The sequence below is a fragment of the Magallana gigas genome, chromosome 7, assembly GCF_963853765.1.
Source record: "Magallana gigas chromosome 7, xbMagGiga1.1, whole genome shotgun sequence".
NCBI classification, from domain to species: Eukaryota; Metazoa; Mollusca; class Bivalvia; order Ostreida; family Ostreidae; genus Magallana; species Magallana gigas.
In genome coordinates this window covers 26,399,550-26,421,496 of record NC_088859.1, presented here as the reverse complement: position 1 = coordinate 26,421,496, position 21,947 = coordinate 26,399,550, and the positions used below count along the sequence as shown (strand labels likewise).

At 33.0% G+C, this 21,947-nt stretch overlaps 3 protein-coding genes across 5 annotated transcripts in view; 1 reads left to right on the top strand and 2 right to left on the bottom strand.

Annotated features, from left to right (window-relative positions):
- LOC105343204 (uncharacterized) overlaps positions 1 to 6,018 on the bottom strand; it is a 14,235-nt gene extending 8,217 nt beyond the window's left edge. The window contains exons 1-4 of the mRNA XM_066067588.1: positions 5,816 to 6,018; positions 4,161 to 4,424; positions 1,659 to 1,762; positions 949 to 1,045 (exon numbers count right to left, since the gene is read on the bottom strand). Coding sequence (XP_065923660.1) covers positions 949 to 1,045; positions 1,659 to 1,762; positions 4,161 to 4,424; positions 5,816 to 5,917 — 567 coding nt within the window. The 5' untranslated portion in view covers positions 5,918 to 6,018. The remainder of the gene's footprint in view (positions 1 to 948; positions 1,046 to 1,658; positions 1,763 to 4,160; positions 4,425 to 5,815) is intronic.
- LOC105343244 (glutamic acid-rich protein-like) overlaps positions 1 to 12,199 on the bottom strand; it is a 33,954-nt gene extending 21,755 nt beyond the window's left edge. The window contains exons 1-4 of one of the 2 annotated variants that reach the window (XM_066067589.1): positions 12,060 to 12,199; positions 10,763 to 11,791; positions 10,091 to 10,242; positions 8,726 to 9,510 (exon numbers count right to left, since the gene is read on the bottom strand). In XM_066067589.1, coding sequence (XP_065923661.1) covers positions 9,181 to 9,510; positions 10,091 to 10,242; positions 10,763 to 11,789 — 1,509 coding nt within the window. In that variant the 5' untranslated portion in view covers positions 11,790 to 11,791; positions 12,060 to 12,199 and the 3' untranslated portion in view covers positions 8,726 to 9,180. Of the gene's footprint in view, positions 1 to 8,725; positions 9,511 to 10,090; positions 10,243 to 10,762; positions 11,792 to 12,059 lie in introns of those variants that run through there. The other variant, XM_066067590.1, reaches the window with a different exon arrangement.
- On the top strand, positions 12,063 to 18,625 carry LOC105343234 (serine/threonine-protein kinase fray2). Of its 2 annotated transcripts, none has more exons than XM_034456329.2 (4): positions 12,063 to 12,201; positions 14,219 to 15,388; positions 16,765 to 16,916; positions 17,907 to 18,625. In XM_034456329.2, the coding sequence occupies exons 2-4, from the start codon at positions 14,248 to 14,250 to the stop codon at positions 18,120 to 18,122; spliced, it is 1,509 nt and encodes a 502-aa protein (XP_034312220.2). In that variant the 5' UTR covers positions 12,063 to 12,201; positions 14,219 to 14,247; the 3' UTR covers positions 18,123 to 18,625. The 2 variants fall into 2 exon arrangements, with proteins under 2 accessions (XP_034312220.2, XP_034312221.2); XM_034456330.2 differs by lacking the exon at positions 12,063 to 12,201 and adding an exon at positions 12,282 to 12,377.
- The last annotated feature ends 3,322 nt before the right edge of the window (positions 18,626 to 21,947 follow it).

Below are 21,947 nucleotides of genomic sequence, written 5' to 3'. Positions count from 1 at the left end.
TTTTTAAACCAAGTAGTCATACATCTGAGCCAAAAATTTTCAAATATCATTTGTTCATTTTTGATGCTAAGTTTGATGTTTCATTAAAGTATTTTGAATAACCAAGCAAAATTTGAAATCAAATATAACTGTGTCAGTTGAAAAAATTGAATATACTGTTTATTCAAGTTCATAACAAACTAGCAAGGAAAACCAATTCTGCTTTAAACAGAATTTTTATTGCATATTTAACAAACGTAAACAAAAACATGGCATGAGCCTTGTTTACATATTAACAAAGAATTGTGAATTTTGCATATGTCATATAACTCGACATTTTGCCGCAAATGAAAAGATATACACATTGAAATATTTTAAGCATTAAAACGAAAACAAAATGTCGGCAAAAATCGTGATGCCCCTTCGAAATCCCTTAAAGCATTTCAGAGTTTACCTAGAATTTTGACAAGATGTTTACAAATTATATGAATATCAAAACCTGCTTGTCTTAGTCGTTGTTAGAGTTGGTAACCTTCTGATAAATGGGGGGAAATGCTGCTCCATCTATGTAACACGCCTTTTGACAAATATAGTTTGCTATTTTTTATGTGCAATTGATATTGAATGGTTTAGAGATATATGTCATTATAAAAAGTTAAAAGCTTTATTTTGGAGTTTTTTTTAAAGGCAATCATGGCAGATTTTACAAGCATGAAGGTGATATTGGACACCTCCATACTGTGACGTACTTCCGATCAAAATAGACAGTAAATTTAAGAATAATTTCATACACTTTTGTTCTTTTCAAAAATTGTTATTTAAGAGGTCAAAAAGTTGAAGATTGTATATTTCACTCAAAGTAGGGTAGCGTAAAAAATGGTAAAAAGAAAAAAGAATCAGAGTGTTGGATTGATTAGGTTCACTTGTGTGATGCTGGACAATTTTATCCAAATTATGAAATATACGTACCTTAGAATTGTAATGTATGTGAGCAAAGACATCAGGATTCATGTAATAAGGACTATCACGGACGCTTAAATCTTCATTGTTGAAACTCTCTAACACTCTACAATTAATACTTTTAAAATCAAAACATAATCAGAAACCCATATCCAGTCTCGCATGTGATTACTGACTGTGGGTCAAGTCGCGTAATTTTTTTCATTTTCAGAAATAAGGCCGCCCAAAATCAATTCTACGTTTCAAAATACCAAACGTACGAGGCAGGGCGATAAAATTAAAACAAACAAAATTTTCAAACGAATGATTTTTGTTCATTTCAATAATACAAATACAGTTTGTATTCAAACTACATATAGGTTATCTCTTTAATAGTGATCTTTCCTGATAACCCTACTCAGCATTCAGATCTGATGTATAGTCCATAACTCTAAACATTTCGAATTTCTACAGTTTACAGTATTTTAAAATAATAAAACTAAATCAAATAAAATCAAAATAGAAGGGTTTTTTTTCAAAACCAAATTTCTCCTTAACCTACGCGTGCGGGTAACATTAAACGTAGAATTAACTTTAAACTCCCTATATAATCAAAGATGTTTGGATAGATAGATAGATAGATAGATAGATAGATAGATAGATAGATAGATAGATAGATAGATAGATAGATAGATAGATAGATATGAAAAACAATAAATCAGGTAAGCTTATCAACATACTTGGCCAGACCAAAGTTTCCCAGCTTAGCTGTCATTTCTTTTCCGGTCAGGAATATATTCCGAGTTCTTATATCCCGATGAAGGACATTTCTTCCATGCAAATACTATAAGATTATCACAAAGAACATATTGATCTTGATCTTGTCATCAATACCATTGCCATAGGTAAATATTCAGTAACAATCTTTACACCTCATGAGAATATGTGTAAATGTGTTAGGTATATTTCATTTTAATATCATCGGCTCAGAATTCCAAATGGGTAACTCGAAAGAGAAGAAGAAAGAAGTGATGTTTGATTGATATATCGAATATATGGTTTTAATTGTCAAATTTTTGGATTTAAAGAAAATTGCTGAGTGTCATCAAATAAAGGTATAATAATATGAAACCATGTGACAAAGATAATGGGAAATTAAGTTGATTTTGTACCAGGCTTCATGCAGGGCGAATTCATTTCTACAATATTATTCAATCTTTTGTGAATAACATTGAGATTTTTAAAAAAAAAATTCTCAATGTACACCATATAACATTTTATCTCTCAATTTGTTTTCATCAATGCATGATTATCATATGGAATCGATTTTGGGGGACTGTAAAAATATTTGGATGCATAAACTTACAAAGATGTCAGATTTAAAAAAAAAAGAGGGCTTTATCAATTTATAGTCGATCTTGATTTGATAAACAACTTTTCAAAGCTATGCAATTATAAATGTAAAATGTTAAAAGACATGTTAAGAACATTATTTAAAAAATCAAACATTGTTACATGCATTTGAATTTAAATAAAAGCCCTATTATTAATTATGGCTTTGATATTTTTGCAAACATATCTTTGATGGAAAAATGATGAATTGATTTATTACATTCGGAATTCACATTGATGTAATTAAGCTACATTATATGTTAATAAACTAAAATTATTAAAAAAAAAAAAGTAAAATAAGAACATTTTACTTGTACCGTTCTTTTTACTAACACTTCATTGAGAAAATAAACACTGTCTTCAGATTTACTTGGTCAGTGTTCCCCTGAATTGAGGCCCTAGATTGGGAGTTTAAAAAATGATTGACATTCGTTTACTCGTCCTGTGTACTATGTAGTGACATGTTGTAAATTTTGAATTTTACGGGCGGCAGTAAATACAAAGAAGATGGGGGAATAAGATGGCGCAAATGCCCATTCGGATTAGTAGTGAAATACAATTTTAAATTTATTTTTCCCCAATTAAATCTATTCAAATATATTATAATACAACTTCGCAAAAGCAAAATTTCTAACTATTGTCAGTTTTTGATATATTTAACAATAAATAAGAAAAAAAATATTGTTGGAAATTTTGGTGGTATCGAACCCGTAACATAAAAACCCTAGATATATAAGGTTAGCTTATGCCAGGTACTCTAACCACTGAGCCATTTCAGACACAACAAAGTGGGCTTTTTAAATATTATGTGTGACTAAGGTCACGAACTACCCGGACTTGTATTATTTTTTCAAAACGTTCAGTTGTTGGGATACAAAATGATATTTTTTTAATGTATAGTTGGTCATCTCTCCACGTTTTTGTTGATAGAAATCCGTTTGTTTTCCAATAGACCTTAATTAGACTATGAGAAAAATATGGAGCACAGACCCACTCTATAAAAGAAAATGCCTTGAAGTTCTAAAAAATGACAGTATTTGCAGGTTTTGATACGTATACGCATGTTTGAGTCAACATATTCCAAGTATTGAACATACCTATAGGTTAAAAATCAATGATTCGTTAAATATATATTGTTTTAAATGACTTTAAAAAAACCACATCAGATTTATTGATACTTTAATTTTTCAGTAGACTGTCCGATCGCGTATGGGCATTTTACACGCCTTATCCACCCATCTTCTTTACAACAATACAAGTACTATATTTTGTATTTTCTGCCACCTGGTAAATTCAAAATTCACAACATGACACTATATAGTATATCATGTCTAGCGATATCGACGATCGCGCAAATTAACTTTTGTATTTTTTGTGCATACCGTGACGAAAAAACGTCATGCCTTTGAACACTATAACCAAAAGAAACTACAGTCGACTGAGATTTAATTCTTACTCTTGATTTTTCTCTGACATGAATCAAAAACTTACCCGTACTTAGCTTAAATACCACACCAAACGCGCTGATCACTTAGTTTATCAAAATCATGCGGCGCGGATCATCCATGAAAATGCCCTTACATTAATTAGGATGTTTATTTTTTGATAAATTACTAAATTTAATGAATTAAATCAAATCTTGTGTCCACGATTTACTGGTATCACATTTCCTTAAAAAAATTCACAAGCCGATCCCTGAACAGAAACAAGTACTGATAATTCTGGTACATGCGCAGCTGGTAGAAATGTTGTGCACAATAGCAGCTAATCGCAGAAGTCATGCAAACGCCTGTTGCATGAATGTTGCATTAGTATTTACCACGGTACTAAAAGGGAGATATTGCATTTACCTCTAATGCGCTACATATCTGTCTGAACCATTCCACAATTCGTTGTTCTTCTAGAGATTTTCCTTTCCTCGACTTTAGATACTGCTCTAAATCTCCATGATCACAGAACTCTGTTTCTATACACAGTGTCTCTTTTTCCTGAAATGTCGACACAGCATGCAGAATATACTGGTGCTGTAGAGTTGTCAATAATCTGGCCTCAGTTTCCGCTGAACTACGATCATTCTTTGACAATTTGCTAAGGTTTATCTTCTTCATGGCAACCTTTAATAAAGATGTCAAGACGGTAATTTTTTGTTAATACAAACACTTTTCGTAAATATGAAGCTTGTTTAAAAATAATCTTGCATTCAAACAGAATTGATTCGACCGTATCCTAAGGACAACCAAATGAAAAATGTTGCTTTGGGCTTATTATATTACTTGGATTTAGCCAAAGCAATGGTCTAAGAAAACAATATTACCAGGGACAAGTGGATTATGTACTAGTATTTCGGGTTTTATCGAGTTTTCTTTTGCATTTATACTACATTTATGATCATGCATATCATTTCAATTCTTAAAAAAAGGTATTACGATGTAAAAGCATGTTGTTACTAGTCTTTAGAATGTATGACCTTTTAAGGTACCTCACTACACCAAGACCTGTACTTTTTTGGACACTACGTTACAATATTGCGATTTAAATGTTTTATTGAATTGTTTGTATCAATCAATTTTGTTGTAAATACAGTCATAGCTCAGTAGTTAAAGTAGCGGGCTTGTGAACCGCAGATCATGAGTTCGAATCCGTCTGTGGCTTTTGTTCACATTAAATGAATTAATCTTTCGAAAATAAAGTTTCTCATCCAAAATTGCATTTTTTCCTGCCTGTTTGACTTGTATTCGTCTTATCCACCATTAAAGCTATCATATTAAATCAAGATTAATAATTTTATGTTAATTGCAGAGACCATTTCAAGTTGTAGTTAGCATCCTTAAAACAAATATTTTGTTTAACAAAATGTAAATCTGAACCTATTTTCAATGACAAAATTATCCTTTGACCTTTTTCGACAGATTGGATAATAGAAATTTATATGAAACCTAAATATATATGTATGAGAGGCTTTGACTCCCCTGGATGGGACACCCCCTGGAAAAATCCGATAGAACACAAGCTCATCGCCGGTAAAACATCCCAACCGAGCGTAAGCCGATGCCTTGTTGCAACTGGATGAACTTCGACAATGTAAATAAAGAGTCTTGTCTAAATATACAACGCATAGCTACATTAGTGACCACAGCTGGGTTCAAACCAGCGACCTTTGGTTTATTGATCATTGAGCCGTATGCTCCATATCCAACAAATGGCATTGTACATGTAAATATGACGAGGAGAGCACGTGTACACACAACACATCGAGGTACAGTAACTAGGATATCTATCAAATGAATGCAACTTAAACCGAAAGTAAAAAGACAGTGTCTTGTCATTATCGTTTTATATATATTGACAAAGAACTCTTAGTACCGGATGCAAGTATTCAGGTTCTACATTGTATACAAGTGTGAAAGATACTAATAATTATAATATAAATGATTTCTGGGACCATTGACAACAATTCATAACTCTTAAATAGTCAGTTGACAAAAGACTGTGATTGGTGATATACCTTCCTCTTTCCATCCCTTTTGTCAAAGCATTCAAAGACTGTGCCATATGATCCTTCCTCTATAAGTGCTTCAAGCCCAAACTGGCCTCCCTCTGGTGTCATCGTCCTCCTCCTTTTCAGATCATTGCCTAAACCTACTTTCTGTTTCGCCTCTTGACGTGGTCATGTTCCATTTGTTTTAACCGGAATGAAAACATTACATGAACTATGTTGCTGGCGTTTTCGTGAATAAAGTTTAAAAGAAATACTCAAAGAGGTTTATAAAATGTACGCCACCACCATGGATTTTTCGTAGGTGTATTTAATCTTTTTATCTGGGTTTTTTTTTTTTGGGGGGGGGGGCATTTATTTAAACTTTGGTGATTCATTCGGGATATGAAGGTAGCGAAATTGCAGAAAAAGTACATAACCTGCGTTAGCGGAATATGTAAAAAAAAAAAAAAAAAATTCTGCAATGATCGCTACCTTCATAACCCGCATGAATCATCAAAGAAAGCATTTTATTGTTTATATTAACATCTTTCTTTTCACCAATTAATAAATTGATTATGAAAAGTAAGTAAAACTACACTAAATTACTGTTAACGTACATAAGTACGTTAGCAAAAAGAAACAGCCAAACAGTCTCCTGCAAGACTTTGAGTCTGACATCATGATTATTTCGTGCAGTCTGTGATATTTCTTAGGTCGCTGTACGTTTCGACCAATCGATAACCAGGGCGGCTATGAATTAACTATAAGTTTTCGTAAGAAATAGAGGTAATAATACTTGGTAGATGTAAATATATAGTACTGAAGGAGTTGACGGTATAATATGTCAGTCATAAACACATAAGATGCTTTCAGGGTATTTCCAGTGGTACCATCACCTGATTGCCAGTGGTAACAATTTGTGCCGTTGGTTCCGATAAAGGCTCTATTCTCTATTGACGTATTTTATTTATACGTGCATTCTGTAAATCAGCTGCCAGCTGCAAATGTGCCCGTGTGTACTATTTAATTTCAAAATACTTAATATTTTAAAATAATGCTTAGCATTCTCTTTTATTATGTCTTACTCTTATTTTTAGCCCTTAACCATCTAAATACAAAAAATATTTCAAAATTGATGTGTTTATTTACGGATCGAAATGGTGTTGCTATGCGAAATAAAGTTATTTTACTGTTGTAATGCGAATGTCTATAAACATAATTTGCGAAGGGGGGGGGGGGGGGGGAGGGGGGGGGGGGGCTCCAAAAAACTGTACACATTGAGTTAAATGAAATAAAGTGTATTATTTTATTTATACATATCATTATGTGATTAGTTATACAAAGCCCATTTATTATATTTTGATCACTGTCGGGTCCAGGTCTTTGAGAAGTTTCGAGAAGGACCGCCCCCCTTTTCAAGGCATATGTTTTTGTTGGTGTATTACTGTAGATTCCTTATTTTACGCCAGTACTTAATATTGCGATTCAACGGTTTTGCATAAAATCGCGGAAATATAAAATCGCGAACGAGTACATGGGAGAAAAGAAAAAGTGGCAATATGCCTATTTTCATTTGCTGTCTGTTTGAGGCAAACATTCCCATGAAGATTTTAAAAAAGATATGCGGTTATTTCCAAAGAGTCAGTATCAATTATACCGGAAGCGGTAAAAGCAAAGTTGCTTTACATTGGAGTTGATGTTTAAGCAGGAAATATTAAAATTTGAGAACGTTATCGCTTTGTTACTTCTTTTTGGTAAAATGATGATGAATTTAAGCAAAAAGGATCAATTACTTAGAAAGGCATTTCTAATAATTAACTAGAATTTGAGTGTCAACCGTCGTGTTATAAACGAGATACAGAGCTCACAATTCCTTGTTATGTAAACAAAGCTTACGTGGTGGTTTTGTTTACGTTTTGAATGTTAAAGTGAAATTTTAGTTTTAGACCTAAAATGAATGTGATAAACGTTGGAAACTGTTTATTTATGCTTAATACGAATTAGAAGAGAGATAAATCTGATTGAAAAGGAACTTTGTATATAAAAACAGGGCACGAGCCTTGTTTACATTACAGAAGATTGTGAGCTCTGTATCGTGCTTTTATCTCTAAGACTGACATTCAAATTTTGGTTGATCAACCAAAATTTGAATGTCAGAGCATTTCTAAAGCATTGTATACAATAAAAATATTAAAATAAAAGACCAAAATCGTTACCATGCCCCTTTAAAGTGATACTTGTTATAAGGAGGTGGTTTTTTTTTAAACTAATTATCTTGTATTTATGGATTAAATATTTTTACTTTTTCATTAATGATGTTGTGCTTTCGTAGTTTTCAGTTGCCAGCTATATGTATATAACATTTAAATTCTTTTTCAACCTTTTTATAATTGTGTATTTAGCAACAAAAGAGAAAAATGTTTTACTGTGAATTTCTTTATCATTTGTATCATGAATAAGTACATAAATATTATGAAATATGTACATGAAAAAGAATTTTTAAAAAGTATAGTTTTCTTCAATAAGTACAAAAAATTGGTCAAGGTAATGTTTTAAAACCACACCTTTTCAAATTTAAAAAAAATGGGAAAAAAAGAATTGCAGAACTAGTAACTAATAAAAAAAATATCTTTTTATTGTGTTCTTAGCATATTTTTTTTGACAAATCATATGTATCTACAGAATAAATTTTTGAGTTAATACTTTTTGAAATTAGGTTTTCCTAATAATAAAAGCATGGAATGATATATTATTATAAATTAATCATAGTTTAAGACATGACAATCGAAACTGATAACTTCATAATAAGGAACAATAGATATGCATGATTGCTCAACACAGACAAATATATATGGATATCATTTTCAGCACCAGTTTAGCTTCACAACAAAGCCAATTTATACAAAAAGATTGAGGACAATTCTTGAACAATCACAAATTTCTTGGTTTATGAAAAAGAAACCAAGATATCTAATTATTTAAAAACGTCTTTTAAGTCCTACAAAAACTTTTCATGATAGACCTTTAGAACGCAGGCATGAAAAGAATGGACACTTTTTGTACACTCATGTAGTTAACATACATGTATCACCAAATTTTAGGGATAACCACAAAGACAATTCCCTAAGCCTCATTCAAATGATAGATCCTGGACATGCCTTGAGAAACCAAATGCTAGTACATGTAACTTCCCTTTGTAGCCCAGAAATCGATCAATCAAATACCCCGTTTATGTCTTTTACTACATATCTATCATGATACTTTTACATCAGACAGGGGTCGATTTGTTATTCTCTGAATATCTCCCTTTGACTGGACCTTTTTTCCCCATTCTTCCTCCTTTTTGCTCCCCTTTATTCATGGTTTCTTTGACTGGAACTCCTTTCCCCATTTTACCATCTTTCCTTATTAGTTCTTTCTTTGCCTGGACCTTTTCCTCCTTGTCTACCCACTTCTTGCTCCCCTTTATTCAGTGTTCCTTTGACTGGGCCTTTTCCCTCCTTTCTACCCATTTCTTGATTTTTCCCTTCCATTAAATTGTCCCTCACTCTGGTTAAAATCTGTCCAAGTAGATTTTGACCCCTCCACGTCTGTTTATTCCAGGCCCTGTGGTCCTCTTTGGCTAATCCTATACCCCAGATTCTGTCCATTGGGCTAGCTTCTACCAGTGTTCTAGGAAATGTTCTGAGCAACCATTCCTTCAACTCTTCATTTTGCGAAAACTTTGAAAAAAAAAAGACAATATATGTCCATCAATAAAAAGAAATTATACAATGGGAATTATTGCACAAGGCTTCATTAAAATTTGCAATGGTATAGCTAGGATTTTAATCCCAATCATGTGTTTTCTATCCCCTCAATAAAGCTTAACGAAAGGAAATTAACAACTTGTTTAATAAAGACCAAATACATAGTTATTACTAACAACAATGTGCGTAGTATATAACTTTAATCCTAATTTCCTTACTTTCATATTAATTTTTTTACATGCTCCCAAAAACAAAAAAGTGGGGGGGGGGGGGGGGGGGGGGGCAACTCCATGATAATTCAATTTTTTATATGTAAATTTTAAAAAATTTGTAGCTGCGAGAAAAAGTGGGGGGGGGGGGGGGGGGGGGCAGGCCCCCTCTCCTCTGCCCCCCCCCCCCCCCCCCGATGCTACATGCCTGAACTATACAGTCCATTTTAATGTAAGCATTGAATTGATAAAAAAAACTACTAAACACAAATATGAGAGTTCTTTACTGATTATGTTAATTCCTAATTTTTCAAATAAAGGTAAGAGTATTTTGTGTTAGATACCTTTCCTATGTTTCCTTTTTCAACAACATCCTGACAATGTTTATCCCATTTTTTTTTATCAAAGTTCTCAACATATCGTCCTTGTTTCTTCATCTCACGCGGGTCATCTAGTGCCATGATTATTTCTGCCCTCTCCATATCATCCATTAATACTGCAAAATAGATTTTAAAAAATTCCAAATATCAGTTATTCACATAATTTTGAAAGTGATATGATGACAAACATTCCTCTAGTTGTATTCTTTATTATAAAAGAAATACATACCGGTACGCCGTACCGGTTTTATAAGTTTATAAAAACTTCATTGTGATATGAAGTTGGTTAGTCATACGTATGATCAAATTTTATGAAACCATACATAGAGCTTTTCATAGATTTTATCATTAAATTTAACAACTAAACCTCATATCTAAGAGAAGTGTTTAAACTCGGTTTTTTAATACCACTGTCTTTATGTTTGAATATGAGACATATTCTAAAATCAATATGACATTTACAATTAATAGCCATAACTTTTAAGAGCTTTTTTTTCACATCTGCTGCCGCCCCAAGGGCCATTACAAAATTTTAGTGTTGTATTTGTTAAACGAGTTTGGCTGTATATAAAAATAGAGAATTCATATAAGAATTAATACTTAATATACAAATAGAGGCATTAAGAAAACTCATACCTGCTTTCTGATGCATCATGTACTGTTCTGCACAATTGTAGGATTTTCCATCAATCTCAAACTTACATGGATACCACTGACTGAAGACAGACCTATTCCCCCAAAAGTATTCATATTTGTCTCTCTCATCAGGTAAACCACTGTCCCAAAATTTCTTTCCTTCATTTTTATGTTTTCTATCCCCCTTTGGCTTCTCTCTTGAATGTTGTGCTGCACTGTACCTTTCCTGATCAGGCTTATATTCTACCCAATGATTTTGTGCATGTTGTCTCCTTTCTCTGTCTTTCCTATCATGGGACTGCCTTTCATGTCCACCATACGGCCTATCGAGTCCTGGTCTTTGTCTACCTGATCTGGGTTTCCCATGCCCCACATTTTCTGGTTTCTTATTATTTTCTCTGCTCTGAGATCTCCATTGAACTTTATCGTCCATTAATCTCTTGTCCTTCTCAACTTTCTCATCTTCTTTTCCCTCTATCTCTTCTAATTTTTGTTGCAACACTGCTTCAGAGTCCTGTCTGACGTCACTGTAAGATGGTGGGACGTGCCAATTTTCTTCACTTATCCCTGATGCTCCTTTATTTTCTTCGTGTACATCCCTATGTTCACCGTCTTCCATATTAAGCTCTTGAAGAATGTCTCCCTCTTTATTATGTACATTGTCTTTTTCCTGTTCTTCAGCTTTTTTCGGATTATATACTTCATTTTCCTCCAGTTTAGTTTCACTGAAATTTTTGGGGTCGACGTGAACATTATCTTCCTGTAGTAGGTTTTTATTGCTGTTTCCCTCTGGCAAATAAAGGTCACTTCCTTCTGTATGAGGCTTCTTTGGCTGATCTTTAATATATCCCACTCCTTCTGATTCTTCCATTTCATTATCATCAATGCTGTTACTGGTATGTTTAGCTGTAGGCGCCTTTAAAACCGTTAGTTCATCGAATTTGTTAATATCATTATCCATTTTCAATTGTTCCAAGTCTTTCAACAAGTCTTGAGAAGTACTTGATTCATGATCTTGTTCATCCATTTCTACAACATAAACATGCATACGTACATGTAGTGATAAAAATGCTGGAAGCTGAGGAGTAAGTTGATTAGGTAAGTTTTGATTATCGCATATTGTGTATGCGGGAGTAAAATCGAAAGCGAAAGTATTATCGCTTTGTTACTCACTGTAAACAAATTCTTTCTTCCTTCTTGTGGCTTCCCAAGCCTTTGATCAAGCTCTAATTATTTATATTCGGTTACCTGTCTGTTAAATTTAATATTCTAGGGTTAAACGATTAACAAAACTTACCGAGTTGGGTTCTTGTTGAACTTGCTTGATTTTCCTGTTTACTTTCGTTTTGTTCTCGTGGAAACCACCTGCTACGACGTCACAGAGCGCACACTTTGCACAGAATTTTGGTCAGCTTAAAGAAAATTCTCCTGAAAAATAGGTACAATATAACCTTAAATATGTAAAATATGAATATCTTGTATCGTCATAAATTCTATATATAGAACCGTGACTATTTCACAACAGATTCGCAATATATTGATTTAATGGATCTGCGCCTGTTTAACACCAATGGTTGTATGGATTATTTTTCTGTCAATTCTCCAGAAAGAATAGGTATAATTTGACAGTTTAATTGTATAATAAGAATATATACTTATTAATGGTGAATACTTCACAGCAGCTTCGCAATATTGATTTTATTTGTTGGATCTGTCAATGTCGGATTGTAAATAATTATTTTTTGCCGGTATGTTAAATCTACATGTTAAATCTATGAAATATTTGAGAAACGGTCTTGTCAATTAGATTGTATCTAATATACTGCAAATGATGTTGCTCTTGGGTTTTTTTCTTGCATGTGGTATCAGGGACATGTATGCATTCTTAAATTGGTGTACTTTATTAAGGTATACACCCATTAATTGATGCCGTCAATTTTACAGAGTGTTATCTGATTTTCCGGATTCCATTTTGTGCTTTTCCGATTCCATATTACCAATCTCTGAAACTGTTGACGGAGTACACATTAATTAACATCTGTATAGTTAGCGCGTTTTAAAAGAGTTCATTTCAAAAAAGCATAGTTGTATAAGTAAATGTCATACAATATATCCCATTAAAACTTTAAAATGGACAAGGATATATAATAAATTTATCATTGTAACAGTAACTTGAACCAAAGAGCCGGATCTTGTCTCGTTACCAGGCATGGCTCATCAGATCCAACTAATGCTTATTGCATCGTGTTGATCTGATGATCCAGGCCTGGCAGCTCGACGTGATCCATTTACCCTTTGAATCAAGTAACTGTAACAGTTATGATAAATTATATAAGGAATAAGGAATCATTCTTTTAGTATTATGAGGTGATAATTTTGGTCGGGGCGTGATCAAATCCAATAAAGCCCAAAGGGCTTTATGATAGATTTGATCACACCCCGACCGAAATTATCATCTCATAATATTCAAAGAATGATTCCTTATTACTTATATTTACCAGTATATAATTTTAAGCCATCGTACCATTATATATTTAAATGATAGATAAGCAAACCCCGCTGGCGCCTCGATTTGGCGTCATTTGTATTATGGGTTATAGAGTACAAAATCGATACGTAGTGTTATCACAGGCGAAGACACTGGAAAATGTAAATATATATAAAACTCCATAAATAAATTATATGTATATGCACAATGCTCAAATCATTTGGTCCCCTCTAAATCTCTAGTCAGGTGCTCTACCAACCTAGCTTCTGGTGCCAGCAATGATTATCAATTAATGACCATCACACCCCTGCCCCAACTCCCCAACCACCCAACTAATCTCCACCTTCAAAGATTAATATCCCATGTTCTTTCCCCTGGCCCCTGGCTGCATGGAGTTAATGAACTTTTCAGTTCAGGGAAGGTGGCACATCACCAAATGTAACGGTAAGGGAGGAATAATGACGAACCAGATCAGGATTTTAACCCAGTGCCCCTGAATCTCTAGTCAGGTACCAACTGGGCTATGGGTCTAGTAATTGAACCAGTGTGACAATCTCAATATAGAACTAGTTTAACAGGAGCTTGGCCTTTGGGTAGTTGTGTCAAAAAGCAATGTGAAGAAGGCCTCTCTATTACATTGCTGACTAGTCAGCCAAATATGGCTCTTTGAAATCATTTATCTGGCTTTTTGACCTCCCACAGTTTTGTTGCACACAAACATATGCAGATATATGTTAATAGTGGTCTTGATTCTGTGAATATACATGTAGATTGATTCAAAATTAATTAAAAGAATGACAAATATGTATAATATTATTACCAGGTAATACCGTATATCTAGCTCACAAAAAACTGTTTGGATATGAAATCATTAGTATAAGTGAATATTTCAGGCCCCATAAGTTAAAAAACGTTTTTATCAGCCAAATTTAACATAACAAGTAAACTCTTGCAATTTAATTTTTCAGAATTTTGATTATTAGAAATAATAGTACAAATGGCAGATACTATGGTAACTGAATCAGCTCAGAGTAACACTGCAGCGCTCCTGTCTGAAAACTTAAGGGAAACAACCCCTGTCAAGAGGTCTCCAGAACAAAATGTAGAAATAATAAATGAAACATTTGTAACAGAGTCCAGATCAAAAATAGATAATATGAATGACAAGGAACAGCAGCCACAAGAAAGTTCAGAGAAAAGTTCAAAACCTAAAGATATAAATTCAGGAGATAAAAGTGAGCACAGGGAATCAAATGATTCAACTCCCAAAAGGGGTCAAAGTTACAGAAAAAAAAATGTTAGAAAAAATTCAGAATCAGATGATGAAGGTATGGAGCAGCATAACAAAGGTTCTAGTGAAAAGGGAAAATCCCCAACTGATCGGAAGACCAGGAAAGATGGATCAAATGAGACCCCAAGAAAACGACCAATGGAAGATCCAATTGTCACACCAAGGAAACGTCCAAGAAATGAATCAAAGGATAGTCCAGAAGAAAAATCAGGGGGACATTCAAAAGACAGATCACAGAGAAAGTCAAGATCAAGATCAAGAGACAGATCAAGAGAAGATGCAAAAGACAGATCACCAAGGAAACATCAAAGAAATAGATCAAGGGAAAGATCAAAAGAAAGATCAGGGAAGCATTCAAATAAAAAATCAGGGACCCATTCCGGAGAAAGAAGAGAAAGGTCAAGAGACAGATATCGCTCTGAGAGTAAAAGTCCAGGGAAAGAGAAAGTAATCGAATCTCATGGGAACAATAGCTCAAATAGTCCTCAGAAATCTCGGGAAACTTTGAATAGTACAGCAGTTAAGAAGACACCACAAAAACAAAAAATGGAAAATGATACAACAAATTTGTCCCAAAAAGGAACCCCACAAAAGAAAAAAGATAAAAAGGAAACAAGATTTTCACCTATTTCCTTTGACATACCAAAAAAAACAGACAACTCAAGGTCATGGAGAAAGGAATATAGTTTGAAACTTCTTCAGCAAGACAAGAGGTTGGATAAAAGGGAACACTTCTGTTTCTTTTTTGGTAAAGATGCTCCCTTCAGCAATTTCCATCCTGCTCGATTTACAGTGGATGGGGAGACATACACATGCAGCGAACAGTTCATGATGCATCAAAAAGCAGGTGAGATTAGCAACTACAGTTAACAGCATTTTAAATGGAGTTTATATTTTTAAATCAGTTACATGCAAAACTGTCTAATAATTTGTAACATTTGAGAAAAATACTTATAATTGGTGTCTCAGGTTTGATTTTTTATTTTGTCCTCCTGTGCACATGGGGCCCTCTCTGAGAAGTAAAAATACTTGTTTTTAAGGAGTCTCAGGGGGGAAATGTTTCAAACATGCGATTTCCTTTTTTTTTTTTCCAGTGAAAGGTCAACTTATATGGCAAACTATAAGTATTTGCTAAACACAATGTAAATTGACTGGATAGTTTATCTGTTTACCATGCTCAAATTTTGGTCATTTGTCCAAATCATCCCCAACATTTTATATAGCATTAAATAGGAAAAAATTACAAGAATACAATTTTCTTTTAATTTTCAGCAATGGAAGATTAACGTATCAGTAAACATTTTGTCAAATTAAAACAAAATTGATCTTATAGGTTTTATGCTATCTGTCCTAACAGTTTTGTGCTATAAATGTGTCTTTCCAGCAACTTTAAATACATATAGAACTGTATAGAATAAAAGGATGTTTATGAATCAAATATGATTTTATTTGTAATAGATAAAAAAATATCTTGTTCCCCCTCACACAGAACATGAAATGATCACGCAGATGTTTTTATTTTGCAAATTATTATTTCAATTTTAATTATTGGCGCTGCAATAAAAAATACTTGACGTTTATTTTTGTCAATTATTACGTCAAATTATTTTTAAAAAATAAAAACGTACTTACATGATAATCTGTATATTTGAAGATTTTACTCTGCTTTAGCATTTTACGACATCAAAACAAATTTCTTCAAGTAATACCTTGGCCTGAGGGCGCAAAATTTTAAACCCACGACTGAATAAATATCAAATCTTGAAAATTATTCATAACTATAGAAATTTTTTTGTTAAAACATATTTTCACTGAATACAGTCAATAGATTAATTAATTGTTCCAGCCTTAATAAAATTGAAAATAAAAATTCCAAACTCAAAGACACTATAATGTAGACTAAGACTATACTAAAACCTCAAAGTGAATTTAATCAATTTTTAGAATTTTTTTGCAATTTAGGACTATCCATGAATCTTTTTAAATGGAAGTGACCAATATGATTTTAATATTTTATTTTACATATTTGTTTGTATATGCACCATCACTGTGTAACTCCATGCATCTCTACATCTTTTTTTCCTTCTTAACCTTCATTTAATCATTCAGTCTGATGGAGACTATATACATTCATTCAACCCAGTTTCAAGAACATTAGAATATTTTATTAATTTTTCATTTAAACTATGTGACATTGTATTTAACAGAGCTTTTTTCCCTTAGTGTTGTTTCGGGATCGGTTCCATGCTGGAGAGATAATGAAGGCAAAAGTTCCACTGCAAATGAAGAAATTTGGGAGGAAAGTCCAGAATTTTAATCCTGATATTTGGGGTGCAAGAAGTGAAAAAATTATGAAGAGAGGACTCAAAGCTAAGGTGGTGGTCAAAATTTTCTTATTAAAATGTTCCTGTGATCTGACAAATAAAGTCAAATGAAGTTTGATCTTTAAATGCAATATATTCCACCATCAATATTTTATGACATAGACTGATCCAATTTATATAATTCAAACAAGATAACTATGTATAAGTACATGCATGTTCAACTCCATAAAGTATCCGATTCATAATACAATGTTGCCCCAGATTCAATGAATCTGGATGTATAACAGATATGTATGGGCTTAATACTCAGTATACTTAGACATGATTTTAATGAATAAGTATCAATATTTAACAGAGGAATGTGTTCAAATGAACGACCATTTGTCCAGATAACTCCTCCTGCAGATTTCAAGATAGGAAGTTATTTGCTCTTTAATTTACAGATATGCACTATGGAGACTACAAGCATCATACTTTGATTATTTGATAATTATGAAGTGAAAAAATACTTGAAAGAAATTGGAAACAATTATTTCTAGGCAGGATCGCCCCTGGGGTGTGTATATAAATTTATGGTTGACAAATAGATTACGGATACTATTCACACAAAAGGAAGCCCAGTTTGTTCTCACATCGACAGATTTCCCCATGTTACTAATTAGTTTAATTAATATTGACTGTATTTCATTCTAAGCAGGGAGGTCACATAGTTGACATGCATCAAATATTCATATACAGTCAAACCTTGTTATCTCAAACTAGATGGGACTGGTTAAAAACTTCGAGATATCCAAGTATTCGAGATATCAAGAGTAAAATACTCAAAGTTTAAGTGTATGGGACTTAAAAATCACTTTGGCATATCCATTGTATTCAAGATACTAGTATCGGTGTTCGAGATACTGAAGTTCAACTGTATGTGCCTTAATGCAAACTCATGATTGAAATATTTTAGGTATATGATAATAGCATATATGCACTACATATCAAATGTATATCATACATGTATAACATATTTTCTTGACTGTCTTTCTCAATCAGTTTACAGAAAATGAACACTTGAAGAGGGAGTTAATCAACACTTTTCCTCGCATCTTGGTTGAAGCGTCACCCAGAGATCGACTGTGGGGTATTGGACTGGGGGCCAAAAACGAGAAAGCTCACTGTCGCCTTACCTGGCGAGGGAAAAACAAATTGGGTTATCTTCTAACAGACATTCGTAACGAGATCATGGAAGAGGAGAGGTTATTCCATTGACTTGTTAAAAGAGTTGTGTAATAATGGTGTACTAATTTTGTGCTTTTTTTTCTAGATGTTGTTCTTTTTTGTACTCGAAAAGTAATTGATATTTATGTAACATTTACTTAACATATCTTGCTCATTGATACTTTTGTTTCACAGCTATTGCATTGTTAATAGTGCTATCATCCATAAAACAGTGGTACATAAATTGTAGTAACAAACATGTTATAGAAGTCCACAATGATTGTGTGAATCTTTGACAGGTTCCACAAATATGTCCCAAAAACCGCTATATAGGTCGACGCATAATATAGGTCGAAGACCAGGCTTCAGGGGGAAGTATCAACCTAATAGATATTCCCGAAATTACAGTAGTCGGTGTTTTGATGACAGGTGTTGGAATTTATATAAACATATCAACTGTCTACAAAATTATCAAATGTTGCTTATATTTTTGTATCATAAATTAACTTGTACCATGAATAAGATGAATTTGAATAAATATATCATTCATATTATGTAATCCTGTTCTTGATCAAAGTCTTACTTCATTTAACTGATTATGTTATGTTAAAGTTTTCCTGCAAATTACAAATTTGAAGTCAATCAGGTTACAACGATTCATCTATTTTTTCTGACTCCTACAAAATATAAACATTAGATCAACGCCTCCTAAACTTAGGTCATTTGAGTCTAACATCAATGAATATGTTCACAAGGACCATATAGATAAAGGCATCATTGTATTTATTGAATCAATCAGATCAAAATAATTATGTCGTAGAACAATTTTAGTAAGAGAGATACTATACTTTATACATGTAGCAAATAACGAAAAAAACACCCTGATTTTGATATGTAGATTGTACATTGTAGTAGGCTGTATCAATAGTTGTTGCTCCTCTACGTGCAGCTGTGTTGAAAACGTTTTGTTTTGTTTAAATTTACAAAATATACAAATAAAGGATTTCTTACGACGGTGACGTTCATTGAAGTCAACACTCGGTAAAAAGGTTTTATTTTTACAAACATCATGATACACAGCACGCATCTGTAAAACTCAAATATGTCCTTCCTTTATATATACCTTTAAACTGATACTACACAGTTTTAATTAATTCCTGTATATTGATATCTGTACAATTTGGGCCCCGTAGATTAAAATGAAACAGTAACTACTAGCAGACATAAAAGCAGTATTAGATTCACCTCTTTCAAATCAGGTCTACCTACAAAGCTGAAAAAAGCGCTATAGCCTGGATAATGATTCATATAATTTATATTGATATTTAATAATAAGAAATAATTTTTTAATGATTTACTGACTTTGCTTTGATACATATCATATAAAAAAAAAACGGTCACTATAATATACTGAATAAAATCATTGATTTTATTCAGTATATTATAGCTACTGTTTTTTTTTTTTTTAAATATTTTTATATGTATCAAAGCGAAGTCAGTAACGATTAACGAATTCAAGATTTCTTAATATACATAATTGTGCCTTGTGTCGGGTTCAATGTTATTTCTTATAAAATAATTTTAGATACATGTCTTAACATTCTGCAACCAATGAATGTAAATGATATTGAATATAATCTTAATTAAGGTCTTTCAAATCTCATTAAAATCTCGAAGCTTGGTCCAACAAGTGACTTTGAAGTTTAATCTTTCCAAAACTAAAACAATTTATTTCAGAACTAGAAATAACACAGATACACCCTCTCATAAATTTCAAGACTGCAACTTAGAATTTGTAACCTCTCTTAATAAGCATTAATATGTAAACGGTGTGACCGTTGGACCGAGCGCAGATTTAACACAGTGCAGTTTGATTTTTGAATAATATCTATTTAAAATGCACACAGTAGGATCCGCCAGCATGTTTGCCTATTACTCAAATCATTCGTCAAAGTTAAACTAAACGTCGCGTGCTCAGTCTACATTATGACGTCATATTCCAGACGTAAAACGTCTTCGGAAATAGCCGAAGAGACTTACGTGATTCCGATTTTTTTTTTAATTTCTTCTTTCATTGTTCATCAATTTAATTTATATGAATGCCAATGTAATAAAATTGAATACTTTATTCAGAATCTTAAAGATCAGTTCCTTGACGTTAATGTTCAACTGATAATTTGACAAGACATACATAGAACAAGTCGTGTTTCTTGATTGAAGCACTATTGAAACTTATCTGGTTTCCTTTTTAATTTCCTTCAATTCAAATTACCTTCTTTTGAAACACTGGAACATTTTAATTGAGTCTAGGGGCAATAAACATCGATAAGTACCAGTCAATCAATGATCGAACTAACTTTTTAAAAACAAAATGGCTGCCAATATGGCGGCGCCCAGGGCTGGAAGAAAATTGTTTTGGCCTTAGTACCCCTGATTCAACTTTCATTTTTCACTGATTTTCTTATATATACGTGTTACCATTAATCCTCGCTTCGCGAGGCGGGCTTCGCCCGCCTCTCGCTGCGCTCGGTATTAGGTGTCATTTTTTTCTGAGGATCTCGCCTGGACAATATATACACGCATATAGATACAATGTAATCTTATACCGGTAGCTAATGAGAAAAAAAGAAGAGAGGAATAATGAAAAACCTCAAGTGTAAACTAAAACGCAAACCATTATCACTATTGTACACATCATTATAAATATATTTACATCTATTAAGTACTATTTCCTCTATTTCTTACGGAAACTTATGGTTAATTCATACATAGCTCTATAGAAACAGCCAGACTGAAATCTGCTAATGCGGGTTATGTATTTCTTCTGCAATGTCGCTACCTTCATGTCCCGAATGAATCACCAAAGGAAACATTTTATTGTTTAAATGGCCTCAGTTAGAATATATATGTATATGAATCTGATGTACGAGGAGGTTGTTCTTCTATTGCCTATAATACCGAGCGCAGCGAGAGGCGGGCGAAGCCCGCCTCGCGAAGCGAGGATTAATGGTAACACGTATATATAAGAAAATCAGTGAAAAATGAAAGTTGAATCAGGGGTACTAAGGCCAAAAAAAAATTCTTCCAGCCCTGGGCGCCGCCATATTGGCAGCCATTTTTTTGTTAAAGTTAGTTCGATCATTGATTGACTAGTACTAATCGATGTTTATTGCCCCTGAACTGGATTAAATAAGTTCCAGTGTTTCAATAGAAGGTAATTTGAATAAAAAGAAATTAAAAAGGAAACCAGATAAGTTTCAATAGTGCTTCAATCAAGAAACACGACTTTTTCTATGTATGTCTTATCAAATTATCAGATGGAAAATAAAAACATTAACGTCAAGGAACTGATCTTTTAGATACTGAATAAAGTATTCAAATTTATGACAGCGGCATTCATATGAATCAAATTGATGAACAATGAAAGAAATATAAAAAAAAATTGGAATCGCGTAACTCTCTTCGGCTATTTCCGCAGACAAAACTTGAACGTTTTACATCTGATATATGACGTCATAATGTAGACAGCTGAGCACGCGACGTTTAGTTTAATGATTTGAGTAGGCAACCAGGCAGGCGGATCCTACTGTGTGCGTTTTAAATAGATTTTATCACACAACAATCAAACTGCATTGTGATAAATCTGCGCTCGGTCCAACGGTCACACCGTTTACATATTAAATTAGAAAAAAGTACAATTGGTTGCAGCAAGAATAGTCATTGGTCTACAAATTTTTGCTTCTAAGGAATCTCTTTATATTGAAACTGGGTGGGATACGTTATGTCATAAAACGAAGACATCTAAATTATAAATTAACAATGTTCAAAGCTGACAAAATTTATTTACCAGCCTTTGTTACGGAAATTTTTTCAAAC

Bases quoted from the DNA above. Each gene is read 5' to 3' on its own strand.
- LOC105343234 (XM_034456329.2), top strand. From the start codon at position 14,248: ATGGCAGATACTATGGTAACTGAATCAGCTCAGAGTAACACTGCAGCG. The intron at 15,389-16,764 runs GTGAGATTAGCA...TTTTTCCCTTAG, and splicing joins CATGATGCATCAAAAAGCAG to TGTTGTTTCGGGATCGGTTC. The intron at 16,917-17,906 runs GTGGTGGTCAAA...TTTCTCAATCAG, and splicing joins AGAGAGGACTCAAAGCTAAG to TTTACAGAAAATGAACACTT.